This window comes from Acipenser ruthenus, chromosome 10, assembly GCF_902713425.1.
Source record: "Acipenser ruthenus chromosome 10, fAciRut3.2 maternal haplotype, whole genome shotgun sequence".
Taxonomy (NCBI): Eukaryota; Metazoa; Chordata; class Actinopteri; order Acipenseriformes; family Acipenseridae; genus Acipenser; species Acipenser ruthenus.
The window spans coordinates 15,239,156-15,259,981 of NC_081198.1; the positions used below are offsets into that span (position 1 = coordinate 15,239,156).

Here is a 20,826-nt window from a genome sequence, read left to right on the forward strand (position 1 = left end):
ACTTACAATCCAACTTAGCAGTGTCGAAACGCCAGTTACACTGCAGGTTATCCTTTCAATACTGTCACAAAACCTATTGGAGTACAGTGCATACTATTCAGATACAAAATTAATAAATGATCACAAGAAATACACAAAATAGTCAGTTTAGTCAATGGTTTACACTACACCATATTACAATCTGCTACAGTGTATTGGTGAAACCCATAATAAATGTAAATGTTTCATGGGTAAGGCATTGGAAGGATACTTGATGTGTAACCATCCTTCAGAAGCATTTTGAAACAACAATTATCCTACTGGTGCATTATCATCCAAGCCTACATGTTGGTATCCCCAATACAGTAAACCATGAGAGGCCACTTTGAGAGGTTAATTGTGTTCCCCACGGCTTGCCTGCAGTAGTACCAAAATGCAGCATTCCACATTGTCTAAAGAAAACACAGCAGCAGTGGATATTCCCCAAACAACTTTATTCCAGCCCAGTATATAAAACTAGCGTGACATACAGATGGTCCCCTCCACTACTGTACATCTCCGTCACTAGGGATACAGAATGCCAGTAATGGTGAAAAAGAAGGACAGACTAAATAAACTAAAATGAGCTAAATGCAGATATCCTGCACGCACTAGTCTTGCAGTACCTGCTGATGTCATTGTTGGTGAGCCTTTCAAGGCCCTGCAGTGATTTCATCAGGCAGTGATTTCAGCTTGTTCTCGCTCAGCTCTAAGACACTGATAGCATTCAGGTGCTTCAAATGCTCTGGTCCCAGAAGCTCAATTTGATTATTGCCCGCCTGGAGCTCCTGTAACAAAATAAAACTGTTTAGAACTCCTGTGTACAGAGGATATCTTTATGTCATCTGTCCTATTCACAAAGCTTTAACTCATGTGTTTTTTAAAGTATGTTTTTTCAAAGTATTTGTTTTTTTATAAAAACAAGTTTGATATTCATTATATAACTTCCCGAAAGTTGTCTTAAAACTGTTTAGTAATTAATATATCAAGCAGTATTTTATTTATAAAAACAGACTTTGTCCTTGCTTCAGATCATGTCCTTATACCATTTTATATGAAATAATATGGTTATGGAATTTAATAAAAGCTAGCCTTCAATGGTTATACCTTGAGCAGTTTACAGGCTGGGAGTTCTGGGAGGCAGCGGAGCTTGTTGTGTCGGAGGTAAAGCTGCTCTAACGAGGCCATCTGTGCCAGCTCTGGAGGAACCCTTTCTAGCTGATTGCTTGTACAGTCCAATTGTTTCAAACCTGCGACTGTTAAATATAATCAGTGGTTAAATTAATCACCTTCATGGAGTACTTTCATTATTATGCGAATGAGGCTAGACTAATAGGGGTGAGCCCACTGGAAAGAAGATACAATATCCTATGTTCATATTGTATAAGGTGACCAGAGGTATTTGAAAAAAACATTGTAATTATTATAGTAGAAAAAAAAAATCAATAACTGCAGACCAATGACACTTGGCAGATGGTATTAATGGGTTTTCCTTAATGTTTAATAAAGTTAAATACAGGTTAATAAATATCTTATTGGTTGTCTGCATTATAATGTACTGCAGTTCCCAAAACAGAGCCCCCTCTTTAAATTAATTTTAGATATCTTAAAAACTGCACAATTAAAGATATCTGGAATTCAATTTGAGTTCTTGAACTGTTTTACAGATATCTCTAAATATTTCAAGATATCTTAAAATGCAATTTGAGATATCTCTAAATGATATTGGCTTGCCATAGAAACTCCTCCAATGTTTCTAGTGTACTTATTGATCTCGACATAAATAAATAATAAAATATAAACTTTTAATATATTGCTGTGGATATTGATTTTCGAATGGGAGTTGCTTCCAGTTTTCTCCAATACTGGATTTCTAGGGGAGGAGGTTCTATATATTATCGTTGAACTATTTCTTGAAATCTTTACAAAATGTTACGTCATTTATTCACATAAATGATGATCACTTATATTTCTCAAAATAACTAACTTCATATAATGATAATTATTAGAAAACTTTTAAACTGCGTTCGAGTATATTTCAACACATAATATTGTAACGATGTATAAATATCCTCAAAAAATGATCACTTTTACAAGGTCAAAAGTTAATTAAACTTGGTTCAACTTGATGGGTTCCACTTCAAGTTCCAGTTCCAAGTACACCACCAGCAACTAGACAACGAATGTAGGAGGCAAGGTATCGGTATGCATTTTGGAAAAGCTTCAACGTATAATAAATTCGTGTAGTTAAACGCACACTAATTATTGTTTCCAAATTTTATTTAAGTAATAAATTACTGCAGTGAGGGATAGTGCACTTGGTTCTGCAAACTCCAAACCGCCATTTTATATCCTTACCTTCAGTTAGCGCTCTGCTAGACAGATTAAGTTGTCCGATTTTTCTGGCTGTTTTTAATAACACTTGCGGTACAGCAGGTTCTTCCTTTTCATTTCTTAACCCGGCTCTCGAATCTACACATTTCCCACCTCTTTTGAACCTGGATATATTTAAGTGTAAAGTTAAAACAATCTATGAATGATTAACTGTATATTATGAGGAACATATCCTAAACAGCAGGCTCTAGAAAACGCAAATGTATTTTTCGGTGGTACTGGAAGCACTTAAATATTAATTCATTAGTCGAGTATAAAAAAACACATGCAACGCGTTGTATTATATTACTCCTGTTTCAAGCCCCACCAGTTTGTGTGGGCCTCAATTTCTACCGTCTCGGGCATTCGAGGTCACATAGACGATCCACAATGCCTTGCTATTGTTTCTAAATTATAATTTGATGAAAAGAAAAGTGAGAATAGGAACGATTCCTCGTACTTTTTCAGGGAATACAAACTTTTAATAGAGCTTAAAGCAATGTAACCAAAATGTATATTTTTTGTTGTACACTTTGGGTTCCTGTTAGGCTAGATCAATACAGGAATGCTGCATATTTAAAATGGCACAGATTTTACAAAATACACCAAGTGCCATATTCTATTTCAAAACCAATGCTTTACTCAAAATAGGTTTGAAGCGACGTCCTCTAAATTTCTCCCTGCATGGCTTCCTCGTTGCGCATGCGTCGCTGCTGAGGGTTGTGGGAAGGATATCGACAGTGAAACACATACTGGTTAGCCGTTGTTGTGTCTCATGGCGGCGGCGCCTCTGTAATGTTTAACTATTGAAAGGAAACTTCCAGAAATATCGCGGGCCTGAAGTTATCACTAACAATTAGACGGAGCACTTGATGATTGATTCATTCTTATTTGTTTTTTTGTATTTAATGTGTTGAAGCAGGGCTAGAGAATAAGAAATGAGTTCCACCACGAACGTGATCCAAGTGACTAATGTGTCTCCCAGCACAACTTCCGAGCAGATGATAACACTATTCGGATTCCTGGGACAAATCGAAGAGCTCAAATTGTTTCCGCCTGAGTAAGTAAAATCTTTGATAAAAATATAAACGTCAGTTTAATACAAATGGAAAAAATGTGTGTTTATTTTTTTAGTCACTGAAAATGGTGTTAAGGAATGGGGCCTGCACGTAAATGAAAAGCCTGACTTCTATTTGTTTCAGCTCCCGCCGCTTGCTTAGACGTATTTAGGAGCGGCCTGTACATTAGCGTGTGCAATCTACATATTAATGATACCCCCTTTTAAAAAACTGGAATATAAGAAATAAAATAGTTAGCGTAACACGTATTCTGCTTTTGAAATTAATTATTCAAACATTCCTTGTTCCGTTGCTTTAAGCTCTAACTGCGCAACACTTCGCATCAAGTTAGACTCCTGTATGTAACGAGAACAATAATCTGCGTGTAAATACCTACAATACAAAGTGAGTTGGCATCAGTGGTGTGTTTAAATTAATGCTCGCCAGTGTTCAGCACTGTCGTCAGTGATGTAATTGATATGAGATACGTGTTCAAAATTATTTCTGTATATACTGATTTCTTTCACACGATTTGATTGACTATTTTTTGGAAAATCAGCCATTCTCGAGTTGATGTGCAAAATAAACATCCTACTGGCTGTTGTAAATTGCTTTTTATTTTTTATTTAATAACCCGCAGTATATGGATATTACCATAATACCACGTATTGGGACACTGTTGCCCTAAACTATTCTTATTTGGGGAAAGTAGACTGTGAAAATGATTAACTTAATGTGTTCTGTGCTTTTGCTGTTTTTCACCTATGGAATAACAGCTGGCTGCACCACATAGCAACTGCAGGTAAAGGTAGGAGGCTGAAGACAATATCATCTTGGTGCTTTTTACTACAAACCTAAGAAGTCATGTGTGACAGATGGTGTTTTGACAATTGATTACTAACAATATTAACCAAGCATTATGTCTTGTGTACAAGATCAGGTAACATTTGAGAAGCCGGCTTAACAAGCAGTAATTTAACATACTGAAAATTATAGCCAAAGTTCTAAACAATTCTGTTCCACACACACCTATGGATTGGAGCAATAGATTGAGTAAACTTAAGGAATTTCTGTATTTCTTGCACAACAAATTTGTATTTTTTTCCAGTGAGTCTCCCTTGCCAGTGACTTCACGTGTCTGTTTTGTAAAGTTCCTTGAATCTGATTCGGTGGGAGTGTCTCAGCATTTGACTAACACAGTCTTCGTGGACAGAGCCTTGATAGTGGTGCCATTTGCAGAAGGTTTGTACTTAAAATTTTATATTGTGTGTTTGTCTGATATCCCCCTGTAAGTTTGACATTAAAGAAAAGTTAAATTAATGAAAATCTAATGCAGACCCTTGGCATACTGTAGAATATAGACTTCTGTAACTGTTTAGACACTGTTGCAAACATTGTTTTTCAGTAAATCAACTGGCGTGACTTAGGAGTCGTTGTGTTGTACAGAAGATATACCACTTGTTTTTGGCTTTGAACATATTGCATGTCACCCATGCTTGTTAAAGCACCAGACAGTGCATCATATTTATGTTTTTGCATTCCAAAAATGTGAAATGTTTTAAATGTGCACATTTTCTGAGTTGTGGTGAGAATAACATACAGTATACCAAGGACTGATAGAAGCTGGGCTTGCTTGGAAGAACATGATATAGTAAGCGAGTAAATTTAATCTGTAACCATGCTTTTCCCATTTAGAATATCATTATTAAACTTTTCTCTCTGTTATTTGTGTGTGTGATTTTTGTAGTGGAGAAGGCAATTGCAGAGCCCCCTCCTTGATGACTGAAACTGTGGGTCCTCTGCAGCGAACAGGGGATTGTAGACATTTACAAAAGGCCAGCAAGCATTCGAGCCCCCCTGTGTTTTCCCGGTGTATAAACACTTAATAACTCTTCTCTCTTGTTTTTTTTGTGTTTTAGGGCTTATAATCAGAGAGGAATTGTAGGAATTGTAGCGGTGCCATTAAAATAATTGTTAGAATGAAGATGTTTGGGCTAACATGCATAGCAGTGTGCATGTGTTGAGATTTATTAGGGCCTAGATTTGTAGTTTAGTTAATTTTGCTATTTTTTGTTCACTTTAGTAAACCTACATTTTCACCTGTCAGCATTACATTTTAAATATGGTGTTGGCACATGATTAATAATTTTATTGGCTCTGGGCTTTCATAGTCATCCATTGTAGTTGAAATCGCACATTGATGTGTAAGTCCTTGCCAATATCACTTTTTCTCTCAATAGAGCATACACGATCAAACCAAATACACTATGTTGACAGGGAATGGGACACAACAAGTAAATTACAGTACTATACTGTACAATGTTTTGATGAAATCCACTCCAACTATTGTAGAAAGAAGGGTCCAATACCTTTTTTTAACAGTGGTTTTTCTTTTTTTGTTGTTGTGTTTTACAGTTCTTTTTCCTGGTTCAGCCAGACCTATTTACCAGGCCCTGCTGAAAATACCACCCAACAGTTTTGTCTTCTGCAGCTAATCCAGTTTCTCAAGTGCCCTTTATATGTTGTATGTTTTTTCTAAGATGGTAGACAGTAAGATGATTACTGATTTTGTAAACCGCTATGGGATAGAATTTCACAGATTTTTGTTTTTTTGGGGGAATCTTGGGCATGCAAATTACATGCTAATGAGGGGGCTTTTGCTGGCAGTAAACCTTTCTATTTGAGGGCATCCAGTTTTCTGTGCTCTTGTATGGGGCAACAAGAATGGAGGATCAGAGGCCTGTTGATGCTGTTGGCAATACATTTTTCTTTTCTTTGTTTCTGTGCCCATTCGGAATCAGTTTGCACTCAACTGGCATAACGTTCCCTTTAGCTTGTATGTTATTGCACCAGGTAAGGAAAAAAAAGACCACGCTTCTGTGTTTTGAGAGATCCACGTTGACAGTCTGGCACAACATAGCCTACTTATCCATAAGTAACCAGCAAAAGCCCAGGAAAGAATCTTTAAATTTCAGTCTGTTAATGTTAAATGTATTTTACCTGTTTATGGTAAGTGTATACAATTCATAATGAACTGTACCATGCTGTTGACCCCAAAAATCATAAACTCTTTTGTTTTGTGTATCTTGATTTTTCTGTGTGCTTTATAGCGAAGCAGCTGACACGAGTCGCTTGTTCATAAAACATCTTTTGAAACTTGAGAGCACACCCCACTGGAGAACCGACTGTGCTTGCTTACGTTTGGTTCATGACTAAAAAATCAAGTACAGGTGATAAAATCTTGGCAGTGTTAACCAACAGTAGTTTGTATTGTGATATTTATTTTTCTATTCATTTCCAGCAATAATACATAGAATCAGGGAAACTTTTCAACTTGCACAACTCTGGAAGTACAATATTAAGGATAACATTACTATTTTATAGTTCGAAGAGTAAGAATAGTTTCAAAAACTAAGGAGCAGAATTGAACGATTCTTCTTTTTCTAGGTGTATTTGTGTATTTTGTGATATGAGTACATTTTAATGCTTGTTTGTTTTTCTGCAGGAGTAATTCCTGATGAGGCGAAAGCTTTGTCTTTGTTGGCGCCAGCAAATGCTGTTGCAGGGCTGCTTCCAGGGGGAGGACTTCTGCCTACACCAAATCCAATGGCATCGGTATTTAAGATTGTTGTTGCCTTACTAGGATCTTGGGGTAAATGTGGTTTATTTAGAAGACCTCAGCAATAATTTGTATTTTATTGTAATCAGATTGGAGGCGTTCCTTTGTCAGCTCTGGGGGGTCCCACACTTGACCAAGGCCTTGCTGCGTATGGGTTGCAAGGAGCAGGTTTAAATTCTCAGGTAAGGACTACTCTTGAAGTCGGTATGAGATGCATTCATGCTTGTTCAGCAGATTCATCAAGGTTTTTATACTATAAAGCAATTGGCATTTTTTTTTTGGTGGGTGGGGGGGGGGTGACCTGTTAATGTTACAAGATCAATACCAAAAAAACGTAGGCACACTTTTGAGTCTTTAGACGTTTCTTTGGTTGTCTGTTTTGTAGCAGTAACAGTTTAATTTTGCTTTCACAAGACATGGTACAATATGCATTTTGATGTGAACCTTATGTGGCCCTTTGTTTAATATTGATTATTGGGTGTTTTTTAATTATAGTCTAAAAGTACACTAAGTGATCTTGCACAGTATATGGTGCGAAGTAGCACACAAGGAGTACATTTTAATGAGTAAAATGTTCATAGCATTATGCTCGATATGCATTTTCTGGGTGGTACATAACTTCAATGTTTGTTTTGCTAGTCTCTGGCAGCAGATCAGCTTTTGAAGCTCATGAGCAGTGTGGACCCAAAGTAAGCAAATTTATTTTTATTTCAATGCTTTATTCCTTCCACTATCAGGTTTTCAACTTTTTTTTAGAAACTGTCTGTCGGGAGGTTTTAGCTAAAGTACCCTTTAATTTTCGCTCTCTGAATGGTACCACAGTTGCAATAACACATTTCTTTTTGCCCCCGTTTATTTAATAATATTTTTCACAACAGTTTGGGACTCACAAACTGCTAGTTTAGGACAGAATACCAAACAGGAGGTTTAATTATTAAAACTTAATTGCATGTCTTTGGATGCACATAATTAACAGTATTTAGGAACCTCTTTGGAAACACTGGTATTCGCTATATTCGGCAAAGTTATTATGAATAATACAAAATAGTCTGCATTGTAAATGTGTATCACTTTACCATTTACTTCCCATTTCAGCATAATTGTGTGCCATTTAAAATGTTTACAATTTCAAAAACATTAACCTGGATAAAACTATAACTAAGAATGAATTTTTTTTTATTAAAGCCAGCATAAATTCAGGATCATTATTTTCTTTTACTTTCATTTTTATTTGTACATCCATCCTTCGTACCCCCTATGACCCTTACCCCCCCCCCCCCCCTTGAAAACCCCTGCACTGTTATGAATTAATTGAGAAGTGTTGGACTTATTTAATTTAGTTTAACAAGCGATTACCTTTTTTTTTTTTTTTACAATATTATTCTACAAGCAAGAGGTGCTGACTTTTTAAAAACTTGTACTGCAGGTTGAATCACGTGACAGCAGGACTAGTGAACCCAGCAATGAAATCGGATGCCTCAAGTAAAGAAATAGAGGAAGCTATGAAGAGAGTCAGAGAAGCGCAGTCCTTGATTTCAGCTGCTATTGAGCCAGGAAGTAAGTGTGTATTTAATAACCTGCATCCGTATCAGTATTTGCTTGTTCATAGACTTATATATACATTGTTTTTTGTGAATTAAGTGTGCTGTAAATTAAATACATATTGAAAAATAAACAATTGTGTGGCAGAAAATAGAATTTTTTTCTGTGTTGTACTTTTTTTTTTTAGCTAATTTGTTGTATTGTAAGCATATTCTGAGAATCATAAGAATAACAAATAACTGTTTTAGATAAGAAAGACGACAAACGAAAACATTCAAGATCCCGATCCCGATCTAGAAGGCGAAGATCCCGTTCCCGCTCCAGACATAGGTATGATTGTCAAGGGCTAATTAAAGAGCCTGTTTTGCACATTTATAGCCCCAACAGTGTAAACAGGTTTGTGTTCTAAACAAAATTTGAATTAAAATAAATGCAATCTTGTATTGTAAAACACTGACATATTTGACTTTTGCACAAAAGCAAGCAACTTTTGCTCTATCTGAAATGGCTAAATGCATGCCCCAGTGCTGGGGCTATGCTGTATATACATAAATATGTTGCACGTCAGTATTTCATGTATCTTGAGAACTGCTTATTAAGGTGTGATGTAACTTTTATTATTTTTGTTTTAGACGTTCAAAGAGCAGATCCAGACGAAGGTCACAATCCAAATCAAGAAGCAGAAGGCGATCTAAAAGTCCTAGGCGACGGAGATCGCATTCTAGAGATAGGAGTAGGCGTTCAAGAAGCAAATCCAGGTATATAACAAGCATTTAAGTGACCGTAGGTAGATTTGACTAATACAGTCTACCCCACAGGTGTATATAGTTTAACTGTATATCCCACTTAAGTGTATTCAATTCCATAATCCGTTACCAATGCTGTATCATTAAATGTACCTTGTTTTAAGTGTCGTGTTAAGTGTATATTCCTGTTGTGCTCTATAGCGGTGATTCATACAGTTAACTGAGTACATGCATTGTGAAGTGAAAAACAGGCTCGGGCCCGGTGTCAGGAACATGAACGCTTTCAATACATTTCCGCACTAAAAGGACTGCAAAAAGGGAAACAAACACTCTTCATTAAGAGACTGTAAAGGACTAATGATGTGCTAAAATGAACACAGCATTTGTTAAAGGCACATCAATAATGATTTCATTTTAAAATATGCTAAAATTACATGTTGTGCGAAGAGACTGAATGAATACAGTTTTCAGAATGAACATGGTAAATTGTGTGTATCTTGTATATCTGCATAGCACATGAAGGATAAGTGGTGTGTGTATTTGTTTTGTTTATATAGCATTGTATGTTACCTGATCAATCACATTTCTGATCTTGCGCCAATGCAGGGATAGAAAGAAAGAAGAAAAAGAAAAGAAACGCTCTAAAACTCCACCAAAGAGCTACAGTACTACTAGAAGATCGCGAAGTCCTAGCAGGTATAAATATTGAAGAATTTGTAACATTTAGTTTTCTGTCCTGTTTTCACCAAGTGTTTTGAAAGGAAAAGTAACATTTGTATTCTGTGCAGGGACAGAAGGCGTAGAAGAAGTCGCAGTGTAACTCGATCTCCTCCTAAAAAGTCACCCAAAAGAAAGATGTCCAAATCACCTTCCCCTAGAAGGTTGGTACTGTTCTCTAGGCCTTAGAAATCTACCTGGCTATTCATATTTTGTTAACAAATTGGTTGCAACAATTAAATCACCCTTTTTTCCAATTTGTATACTTGTTCATTTGAATATATAAAATTGCCAAATCAAGCAGAAAAAACAAATGTAACATTATGAGAACTGTTTTGACATATGCAATTGTTCACACACTATACTGATCACTGGGTTATCTGTTTATACATTAGTCCCTTACTAAACCGGACATGTCACGAGTCAGGCAGGTTGTCTGAAATAGGTGTCTGGTTTAAAAAAAAAAAAAACAGTGCTCCTTTTATTTTAAATGTATAAATCATTGAGCTGAAATAAGTGTTCTCTGTACACATTACATTATGTAAAAAAATATATCTGTACAATATTTTCGTCCTGTCTTTGGTGTCAGTATAACAGCTTTTTTTTTTTTTTTTTTTTTTTGGGGTCTTTGGATCATGCAATTCAGTGATCTAACGTTGCACTTAATTAGATGTTATTGGTGGACATACGTTATCCGGAATATCATAATGTACGGCATACCAGTGTTTGTATTTTTGTAATCTAAAATATGCCTGATGTGCACATGTAGGAACAGCAAAAATGCATACTTGTACTGCTTCAACAAATGTGTACATTTTAAATGTATCACTTTTTAAAAGGGGAAAATCTGATGAGGTAACAGAACACTTAATTGCCCTTAAGTAATAGACATAGCATGACCTTGGCTAACAATACCACTTTTCTTCAGGCACAAGAAGGAAAAGAAGAAGGACAAGGAGAGAGAGCGAGACAGAGGTAGAGAAAGAGAGAAGGACCGAGATAGAAGCAGAGATGAAAGGGAAAGATCAACCAGCAAAAAGAAGAAAAGCAAGGACAAGGAAAAAGAACGGGAGAGAAAATCGGATGGTGAGAAGGGAGATGTAAAGGTATGTAACTAGCTTCTTTGGGATCATGGGTGATTTAAGTGTTTTTACAAATTACTTTTAAAATGAAGAAAGCACAGATGAAATAAATAGATGTGTAGTAATTAACAATTGTAATGCATAGACAAGTGATACACGATATTGCATTTCCCCTTTCTACTCTAATGACTTTAATATTGAAATACTTGGTTGTAAAACTTAGATATGGCCAACAAAGTGCTTGATGTCAGTTTTTTACAGATTAGGAACATCTAACTGAAATGGTTTCTCTTTGATCTAAGAGGGTATAGAGAACTATATTTTATAATTGGTAAATTGAGAATTATTTCTGCAGACCAGTTAGCTAATTGATGGAGGTTAATTTATAATTGTTTAATTAACACAGCGCTCTAAACTGGGACTGTTGCAGGCACAGATGGCTAAGGGAGAACAGAATGAGGTATGACGGGTTTTTGATTTTTTTGTACAATTTTATTTGTGGTCTGCAGAAATATTGATTACAAATGTCAGCATTCTGCAGCACAGAACCAGCCTAATAAGGCTGGGACAATGCCTCATTTTCCCGTAATGACTTTTATATAATTCTCCAAAAAAGCAGATGCATCAATTTAATCGATGTTATGAAGGGGTAAAAAAAAAACCGCAGTAGTACATGTGGAGCTGTGGATTACTGTGTAGTATTGCTAGTAGCGCTTTAAAAACTATTATGCATATTAAATTGATTACATCAGATTATTTTTTTCTTGCCTTTTTCGTGTTGATTTGTACCAGTTGGGGGGTCAAAGCCAAATCCCCCAAAAAGGTTGTTTAAATCCTTAAATCAGTAACAACCAATCAAGAGGAAAAAAAAAAAAGTTTTTAAAAAGTACAGTTTAGTAACAAGAGTGTTGTCCATGGCTTACGTTTTAATGAGTGCCCAGCATTACTGAATACCTGCTTTCTAGGGACTGACGTTGCCGGGATGCTTAATACGTCTGACCAAAGATACAACTTTTGGAACTATCTTGGATGTTCTTAATATTTACTCTTAGTTCAAATGAGTAAATGCAGATTTTGTTTGAAGTTTAATCTCATTAAATGGGCAGACAAATTAGTTGTGTTACCAGAGTCTCCCAAACATTACTTTCTTTACTTTCTTGCTGTCTTACTTTAGAAAATAAGATTACTTTAGAAGATTAAATTGATGCATTGCCTCAGCCTTAGGCCTAATATGGGGGATCACATCCCCCAAAAGTATTTTGGTTTGGTTAGTAAAAAAATTGAGTGCAAAAATAATGCGTTTCTTATTTAGACTGCTAGACTTAACTTTTACCAATTGTCTGTTTTTAAAAAAAATATATATAATATGTAGTTTTTTTCATTGTTGGTAAACTAAGTATTGCTCTCATCCATCAGGTGACAAGAGATTATGATGAAGAGGAGCAGGGGTATGACAGTGAAAAAGACAAAAAAGAGGACAAAGGTTCAGACTCTGCTTCTCCTAAGGCAAAGGAATCTTCAGTTGATAAAGGAATGGGGGACACAGTAAGAGAATCCAAAGTGAATGGTGATGATCATCATGAAGAAGACATGGACATGAGTGACTGAATGCATCCAAGTTTCCTGCCATGTGTTTAGCAGTGCTTATAGCACATTAGCAGACATGCATCAGTACCATTCCTTTAGCTTTTTTGTTTCTTTTTTTCAAATGGCAACAAGAAGAATATACTTGGTGCCTCTAGAGTGTTGGCTGGAGAACTGCAGTCTTAAATGTACAGTTTTGGGGGGGGGGGGGGGGACCATCTATTGGAAACATTACATCATAAATCTTGAAGACTAAACCAGTTGGTTTCATTTACAATAGATGGAATGCCCTGTGTGCATGGTGGTTGTGAATTATGTCCATTTCAATACTAAAATACTGTAATATCAGGGTCTTTTCATTACTGATTTTGACTAACGGGGAGTCACAGTTATTTCTTCTATTCAATTAGTTATATATGCTCTTTATAAGGAGTGAAACAGATATACCAGGAGTGAAACAGCATCCATAAAACTGTCGTGCTTTTTGTTTTTTCTATTTCTGTGCTTCTAGAGCTAGTATACAGATAGGTAATGCTATCAGTTATATTTTTCGAAGTGTTTCTTTACACGTGTGAAATTATCATCTTTTGCTTATGTAACAAAATGCAGTTTCAAAATAAACAAGTAATGCACAGATATTACACTGGTGGGTATGCAATCTGTTTCCATTATGTAAATACATATAACCATTTAACTTTGCTTGAAAATGACACGTCCAGTTATTAAATTCTGAGCCTTGTGACAATAGTTTTAAGAACTGGTTGTCATTAACTGCCCTGATTTAAAATTTCTTTAAATAAAGCTCTACTTGATGTATTTTGTGATACTCTGTTAATGTACAAGTTCTTGATCTTGTTGCCCATTGTTCACGTTGTATTTGGAATATGCACAGATGATCTGATGTGTGCTCAGTCTTGTGGAGCTCTTACTTTTCTTTCCACCCTCATACCGGTTCAAAATTTGTTGTGGGTTATAGTCTTCTCTGTTCATGTACAGTTTATGAAGTGTTTTACAAGGGAATATCTTTGATAATAAAACTGCTACGAAATAACCTTTTGACTTTTTTGCCTAACACTACATATAAATACATGTATACATACACATATATATACATATATATATATTTTTTTGATAGATATGTATAATTCTACATCACTGGTTGATTTTACAAACTGCTTACAGTTAGTTGTTACAGTAAGCACAATCAAACCACAATTCATGTTTTTGTAGTACACACAAGTTCTATGCTACTGCAAATAAATACAGGTTTATAACCAGCATGTTAATGTGAGACATGTACTGCAGTATAAAGAACAACTGTCTCAGGTTTGTAACTACAGGAGGGTGGGGGTTGACACAAAAGCTGGTCTGTGTTCTCAAGCAGCATGAAGGAAAAAGTTGGGAGGAGTTTCCATTGTATTTTTAGTGTAAAATATTACCATCTGTGGTGGGGTAATTACTTTTTTTTGTTACTTCAGCTGTTTGGGACTGATGACAATGTGATTAGTAAAAAAGAAGGGGCTTGTATCATGGGGGGGGGGGATTACTTTTTAGTGAATGCTATACCCTACCATTAATGCCTCATTAGTGCGCTTTCCATCCATTTATCGAGCGAGTTTATAAGTTACTCGGTAAAATTGCTACAAAAATTGTAGCGACATAAGGGCTAAAAAATGGTTTTCCATCCACTGCAATTCTAGCGAGTCAAAGAGAATTCCTGGTGACGTTTCATGATGTCATAGCCTAATTTGCATGTCTCTACTTTTTCAGGTTATTCGCAAGAAATATACTCGCTAGTTGATTTTCCATACATTTTTTTCTACTCGCTCGCTAATCTAGCGAGTATATTCTACCGAGTTAAGATCTTCAATGAACCTTGGCCCTGTTCCACATATGCAGTTCACAAAACCAACAAATAAATTATTATATATATAAGAAATAATGCTGATAGTTCTCTCATTTACAAATTGCAGTCCGGGGGGGGGGGGGGGGGGTTGGGTTACTGAGTAATTTATTTTAAATTAATATCTTTAGCAAAAGGTGACACATTCAATAAGATTTGCTTGTGTGACTGTCAGGCAAATCAGCGCATTTTTGGCAGTGACACAATAAAAATAATAATAATTACTAATACTTCTGATTGATATGTATTTGGAGAAACCCCCAATACAGTCCATATATGGATAGTATTCATCACATGATTTGAATTAACTTATAATTTTAATAGATTGATTTTTTTTTAATTGAAATGAATGGGTAGAAACTTTGAACTTAAAACGTAAACAAATCAAGTGCAGAGACATTATCATATTTGTTCAGTAATAGTAAAATTAATTGTGTTTCTTATTTGCTCCACGTCTGCTAACTTGTTTTCATCATCAGAGCACATTAAACAATTTGACATCACTGGAATGGCGAAGGAGGGCGCTAGGACCAGAAATACGCTTGTTATGGTTTTCCATGCAAGTGTCGAATAAAGTGTTGCTGCAAGTAAAAAAATAAACCACCTCTAGCGAGAGAGCTTGTTATTATTATTATTATTATTATTATTATTATTTACTTCTTAGCAGACGCCCTTACCCAGGGCGACTTAGTCGTAAAAAACAAAAAATACATTTAAAGAATCACAGTACATGTGTCATGCGAGTAAAAAAGTATTAAAAGTCGACTTAAATCGTTTTCCATAGCGTTTGTCGCATATATTTTCTTATTCGCATAAGTTTTACCAAGCTTAAAAGTTGGATGGAAAAAGGCCTATTGACTTTTCTCTTCCAATTCTTCAACCTAAATAAAAAGGACATTTTTAAATACTGTTTTATGGAAGTTATGCAAGCTTATAGGTGTCCCTCAAAATAGATTTTAGTTAAGGGTGCAAAGAAATACATTGTTTTAAAAACAACAAATCCCTTTAAAACTTGGAAACTTGTGAGGTATATTACAACTTTATTACTGTACACATTTGTAGTGATTATTTAGTGACTGGGGGTTCCAAATACATCAGAGGTTGTCACATTCTGTGCCATTTTTCAAACACTTGAGGGGGTTATTTCACAAAGTGAAAGGGTTGCACAACATTCATTATACAACTTGTTACCCACTTTTTGTTAACAGCAGTGAAACATCCAAAAGAAAGGATTGGTATGTACACGTTTCCTGTAGCACTAAACACTGTTTGGAAGCAGTCACGCTAAGGCTTGTAATAAAAACCTCCCTTACATATCAATCTCTTTCTTTCTTCAGCAATACCATTATTACACAATGCATGTAAAACATAAACAGAGATTAGAGAGATTGTGGTAACAAAGAACCAAACCAAAAATAGAGGTATTTACACAAATAGTTTTTACAACCTTTAAAAATGTAATTTACATTTTAAATAGTTGAGGATTTTTATTCAATCATCTAGCAAAATGCATTTTTACCTTAAAATGTACATTCCTGCTACCATTTTGTTACATAGTATACAAACTCATTTGAAAACAAGGCTTAAACTAATATTTATAAGGACACCGTCACTGTCAGTGAGGCGTTTAGGATTACTTGACTGTATGTAGTATTAATTAAGACATTCCATTTTTACAGATGTTCCACGTGAACATATTCCATTGTGTTTAACATCTAAGTTAAAGGATAAAAATGGATGAACAACAGCACCCAGTGCCCCTTTTGTTTTTAGTATGGTCCATAAGGGCTTACAAGGAATACTGTTTTTACATCCATGTAGTTAAGATACATTGAAGCACCTGGAAGCTCCCAATATGCTTTGCCACTAGAAAGGGCAGTCAATCTGAAATGTTACAATGTACGGTCCTACACAAGGTATTAAGTGTCCAATCACAAAAGAGGCATTCAGGTTAAAGATCAGGGAACCGACTAGGGTCCTCCTTAAAGTCACTGGGAATAGTGAAGATGGAGTCTTCAAACTCGTCATAACGGAACTCCTGAAATGTCACAGTGGCTGTTATGGTAGGAAACACAGGGATATCTAGAAAACAAATGCCCAAGATTAATATACATCATAATCAAACATGCCACTACATACAGTGTTCTACAATACAAGCCGATAGCTAGAGATTTATGGCTGTCTCAATCTCAAGTGGAGTAAAAATCGTCTTGTATCTAGTAGCACCCTATACTATATTTTTATAACATAGGCAAACCAAAAGGAAGAAATAGTCTAGATAGTCTCAATGTGATGTAATTGCCATCATCCAGCTAAGGTTTTGGGTCAATTTAGACACTGCGTAAAATGTATTTTGGGTGAGTAAAATGCAACATTACCTCACAAGTACTTCCAATAAATACATTATATACTTTAATGTTAACTTATGGGGTATGTATTAACTACAGCCTTATATTTGGACTGTATTGTTACTTTGAACTACATTACAAAAGCTTACAATACAAACCTCCCTTTCCCTATTTTCCGTCTGAAAAACATCCAACAATGTCATTTCTTCCTGCCTTGATTATATAGTCTGAGAAGTTGCTACTCTCTATTTAGTTAGCTGCTGTGTTCACCGAGTCTCCTCCCACTAGTACTACGCTGTTACAGTCTCTTGTGCTCTCCCTTTCCAAGCCGATAGACACGCTCCCTACATTTTTTTTTTTTTTTTTTTTTTTAACTGTTGCAGGAATGCAAATAAAAGAAACGATAATATTGTATTACTTATTGATTGCCTTGCTATAGCAATATTTTTATAAAGCCACCCGACTCCAAACACAGAATAGGAGTGCTATCCTGTGATTCTCCAGCTACCGCTTGCAGTATATTAACAATTGACCATTCATATTTTTGTCTATGCTTAAAACACTGGCGGCTTATCTGGTGTGCTGACTATACATTATAATATGTGCATATATATCCTATAAAAACAGAAAAAAACACATCTTACCAAGTTTTACTGGGAATCCTGGTGGGAGTTTCATTTGGACAAATTCTCTGAGTTTGTTAAAATGCTTAAAAGGTGCAATAACCTCTAAAACATTTAGTAGCCTACAGAGAAAAAAACAGAACAGTCAAATAAATTAGCATCATAATAGCATAAGAAAAATTACAAACAAGAGGAGGCCATTCAGACCATCTAAACGCATCCATTTCATAATAGCTGATTGATCTCAGAACAAGTTGGGTCTTAGAGGATCCAAGTGATTCTGCCTCAACAACATGACTAGGTAGCCCACGTGTGTCCAACCTTTTCTTGGGCATGAGCCATTTTTAAATTTCAGACTAAGACCTGAGCCACAACAACAGATTTCACCGTGAGGCTTGTACCACACCCATATTCAGAGCGTAAAATAATAACGCACACAGAAGGGTAGTGAGGGAAACAGCGTGACCTGGTGGACACTCTAGAAACAGTATGAGTACTATGCAGCCAGCTCAGCCACTTTCACACATCCATTTCTTCTACGTAGCTCTTGAACTGTTGGAAAATGTCTTCTCCGCGAGTCTTCCCTTTCAGTGGAATTATTTTTAACATTTCTTCTTTGAAACTGCCATCCTTGAACACCATTCGAACGAATACAGTTAGCTGGGCAATGTCAACAACATCCATTCTTGAGCTTAAATATCATAAGCTAGCCAATATCACAAGAACAAGCACACTGAAGGTTTAGTATCTAGTGAATGGACTGCTCATATGATATTCAGAAGGCAAAAAAAGACAAATGAAGCAGCTCCCCAAGAAATCCTTCTCACTTACGATTCAATGCTCAGAGGGAAATCTTGACTCGTTGCTACAGTTGCTTTAAAATTCTTCTTGCTCTCTTTACAAACCAGTTCTCTGCCAAGATGAGGGGCTCTACAGAAAAGGGTACAAAATATAAATAACATTTCCATTTCTGGGCACACCTGGAAAATGTAAACTCTGCCATGTTTAAACACTATTTATTTACCAGGCGAAACTTCTCTATGCTAATGAATTGATGCTACTTTCCAATAAATATCAAGCCCCAATAGCTTTTAATATCTATGGTTTTATATGTGTAAAGAACACAAGTCATAACACCAAGCAGAAGGCGACACTTTGTGCTTGTTTTTTTTCTCCTGTCTGTTGAAGTTTAACTGTTTTATTTCAGGTAGACTGATTAACAGTCACATCCTTTTAGCTCATCTGCAACATGTCCTAGAAAACCCATCGTTCTAGTACCATTGTTTTGTATTGCTTCCCTTTGTATTAATTATCACCATGTAATAGTTTACCAGTAGATTCAAACATTATAATTAGGGCTTCTGATTTTTGGCTTTAACCGATAAAATACCCCGATAAAAAAAAAATGAAATCAGTTTATAGCCAATAAACACCAGAAAACAGTGGAAAAAATGGTTACTCAATTTCACGTGGACCACCCCTTTACCTTTTATATATATATAAAAAAAAAAAGGATTCGTTGTTAATACTTTAAACCCACTCCAACTACTGAGTGGCAGCACATTCCTACATTTCTATTGGATACTCCACTTACGAAGGATTTAAAACAGAATGGCAAACTGTGGCAAACTGTAAAAACATGCCTACACACAAAAACCCCTTAAGAATGTACCCGTGACCATAAGGATTCCGTTGTGGAAGACATCAAAGGAAAGAAGGTACAACTTCAGTGTGCAAGTACTGTCGAGTTACTACTATATACATTGACAGAAAAAAATTGTAAAGTAACTGAAAACAATAATTTCATGCAGTATATAAAAAGGGAAAGCCCCGAAAAAACCCGATTTAGATAAAACTCGAAAATAGCTAGAAATAAGCACTGAAAAAATGAAAAACAGAAGCCCTAATTATAATACATGATGTTGTGCTATAGAAACTAGCTACAACGTTATTTTAGCACCTTTATTTTTATTTTTGTGTTACTGCTATTGCAGAAGACTCATTAAACAATATTATAAACCTGGTATTTTCAGTACATTGTTATATTTGTTTCCAACCTGCTGAGCAATCTAATAAATCTAAGCAGGTTCTAAAAAAGTAAAAACAGAAAAGCCACTTACTTTCCGTTTTCAGCAGAGATGTACTCCTCCCAGGAGATAGTGTTTGGAGTAGGTTGATTGAGGGACTGTCGTCGGACAGGCTGCAAGACATAAAGCAAACCATAGCTCAGTGTGCTTCAATGAAAGTAGTTTTGAAATGAACAAGGTTGAATGATTTTTGCTACTTTTACTTTAGTTTTCAGAACTATACTATGCATCTCTAATAATCTTCCATTATCCTCTCTGTTGCCTAAACTAGTTATTTGTAAAATATGTAGGTAGTTGCAAGTCTATAAAAGGCTTAAAATCAGCAACTTTTCAATAATAGCGTCCTTAAAAAAAAAAGTAAATGAAGCAAAAAAGTGTTTGTACAATTTTGAACACTAGGGGGCACCTAGTGCTATGTGCTATTAAAACAAAGCAAGGTAATAATCCACAGCGTTTTGGCACAGCTTTATTACCAAATTCCATTGCACCACATACTTTATGTAACAAATATGCCAATAAAGATTTATTAGAAAAGGGGTTCTCAGCCTTTTCAGTATTTCATATGTAGCCTTCTAACTGTCATTGGGTAGAACAATTATCATTTAACTTGTATCTAGTGAGCCACATACACAATGACAACATTCTATACCATGCTGCATGAATGAAAGTATCATAATCTGGAGCTATATGGAAGAGCCTCTGCATCTATCCATTTGTCACAATTATACTATTAGATTTACATAAGGGGGTACTGTAAGTCAAAGTGATCTGCTTTTTCAACAGACTTATCTGATGTAAATTGTACTCCAGTTTACATTTTGCGTATATACTGTGGTGGAACTGTAACAGAAACTTCACCCATTCAGCCATTTTTCTGATGCGTTTCCAAGCAAAATAAACTAAACGTTCTACTGATCTGTGCTTCAGACAGATTCCTCACAGATGATAAGCTAAACATTACAGGGAATGTTAGAAATGTACTGGAAGTGCGCCTGGTTGAATAAGCAATCCCACATGCACTATAAACTCAATCATTATTCCATGAACTCCCTTGTGATGTGCAATCTTCAAACTGTCTTGTATGTCATTTGCAACCCTGCAACCCTGCAAGCCTGATCCCCCACAA

The 20,826-nt window shown here is 35.7% G+C and overlaps 2 protein-coding genes and 1 long non-coding RNA gene across 11 annotated transcripts in view; 1 reads left to right on the top strand and 2 right to left on the bottom strand.

The window, feature by feature from the left end:
- Window positions 1–6: 6 nt before the first annotated feature.
- Window positions 7–1,237, bottom strand: LOC131738140 (uncharacterized). Its single transcript, XR_009329673.1, has 3 exons — window positions 1,126–1,237; window positions 645–806; window positions 7–73 (listed from the first exon to the last, which is right to left on the bottom strand). It is a non-coding gene; the product is annotated as an uncharacterized LOC131738140 (long non-coding RNA).
- Window positions 1,238–3,091: 1,854 nt separating this feature from the next.
- On the top strand, window positions 3,092–13,790 carry LOC117400510 (serine/arginine-rich splicing factor 11-like). 9 transcript variants are annotated; one of them, XM_059031859.1, is made up of 14 exons: window positions 4,558–4,691; window positions 5,197–5,319; window positions 5,865–6,679; window positions 6,955–7,064; window positions 7,158–7,250; window positions 7,708–7,757; window positions 8,495–8,625; window positions 8,859–8,940; window positions 9,243–9,368; window positions 9,963–10,052; window positions 10,145–10,237; window positions 11,002–11,179; window positions 11,562–11,615; window positions 12,572–13,790. In XM_059031859.1, the coding sequence occupies exons 3-14, from the start codon at window positions 6,658–6,660 to the stop codon at window positions 12,761–12,763; spliced, it is 1,221 nt and encodes a 406-aa protein (XP_058887842.1). In that variant the 5' UTR covers window positions 4,558–4,691; window positions 5,197–5,319; window positions 5,865–6,657; the 3' UTR covers window positions 12,764–13,790. The 9 variants fall into 9 exon arrangements, with proteins under 9 accessions (XP_058887837.1, XP_058887839.1, XP_058887838.1 ...); XM_059031854.1 differs by lacking the exons at window positions 5,197–5,319; window positions 5,865–6,679 and adding an exon at window positions 3,092–3,451 and having other exon boundaries at window positions 11,586–11,615; XM_059031855.1 differs by lacking the exons at window positions 5,197–5,319; window positions 5,865–6,679 and adding an exon at window positions 3,094–3,451 and having other exon boundaries at window positions 4,226–4,691.
- Window positions 13,791–15,662: 1,872 nt separating this feature from the next.
- The window catches only part of LOC117400201 (ankyrin repeat domain-containing protein 13C-A), a 45,154-nt gene continuing 39,990 nt past the window's right edge, over window positions 15,663–20,826 (bottom strand). Inside the window, exons 10-13 of the mRNA XM_059031862.1 lie at window positions 19,734–19,813; window positions 18,445–18,543; window positions 17,635–17,735; window positions 15,663–16,724 (exon numbers count right to left, since the gene is read on the bottom strand). Of these exons, the coding sequence (XP_058887845.1) occupies window positions 16,594–16,724; window positions 17,635–17,735; window positions 18,445–18,543; window positions 19,734–19,813 (411 nt within the window). The 3' untranslated portion in view covers window positions 15,663–16,593. The remainder of the gene's footprint in view (window positions 16,725–17,634; window positions 17,736–18,444; window positions 18,544–19,733; window positions 19,814–20,826) is intronic.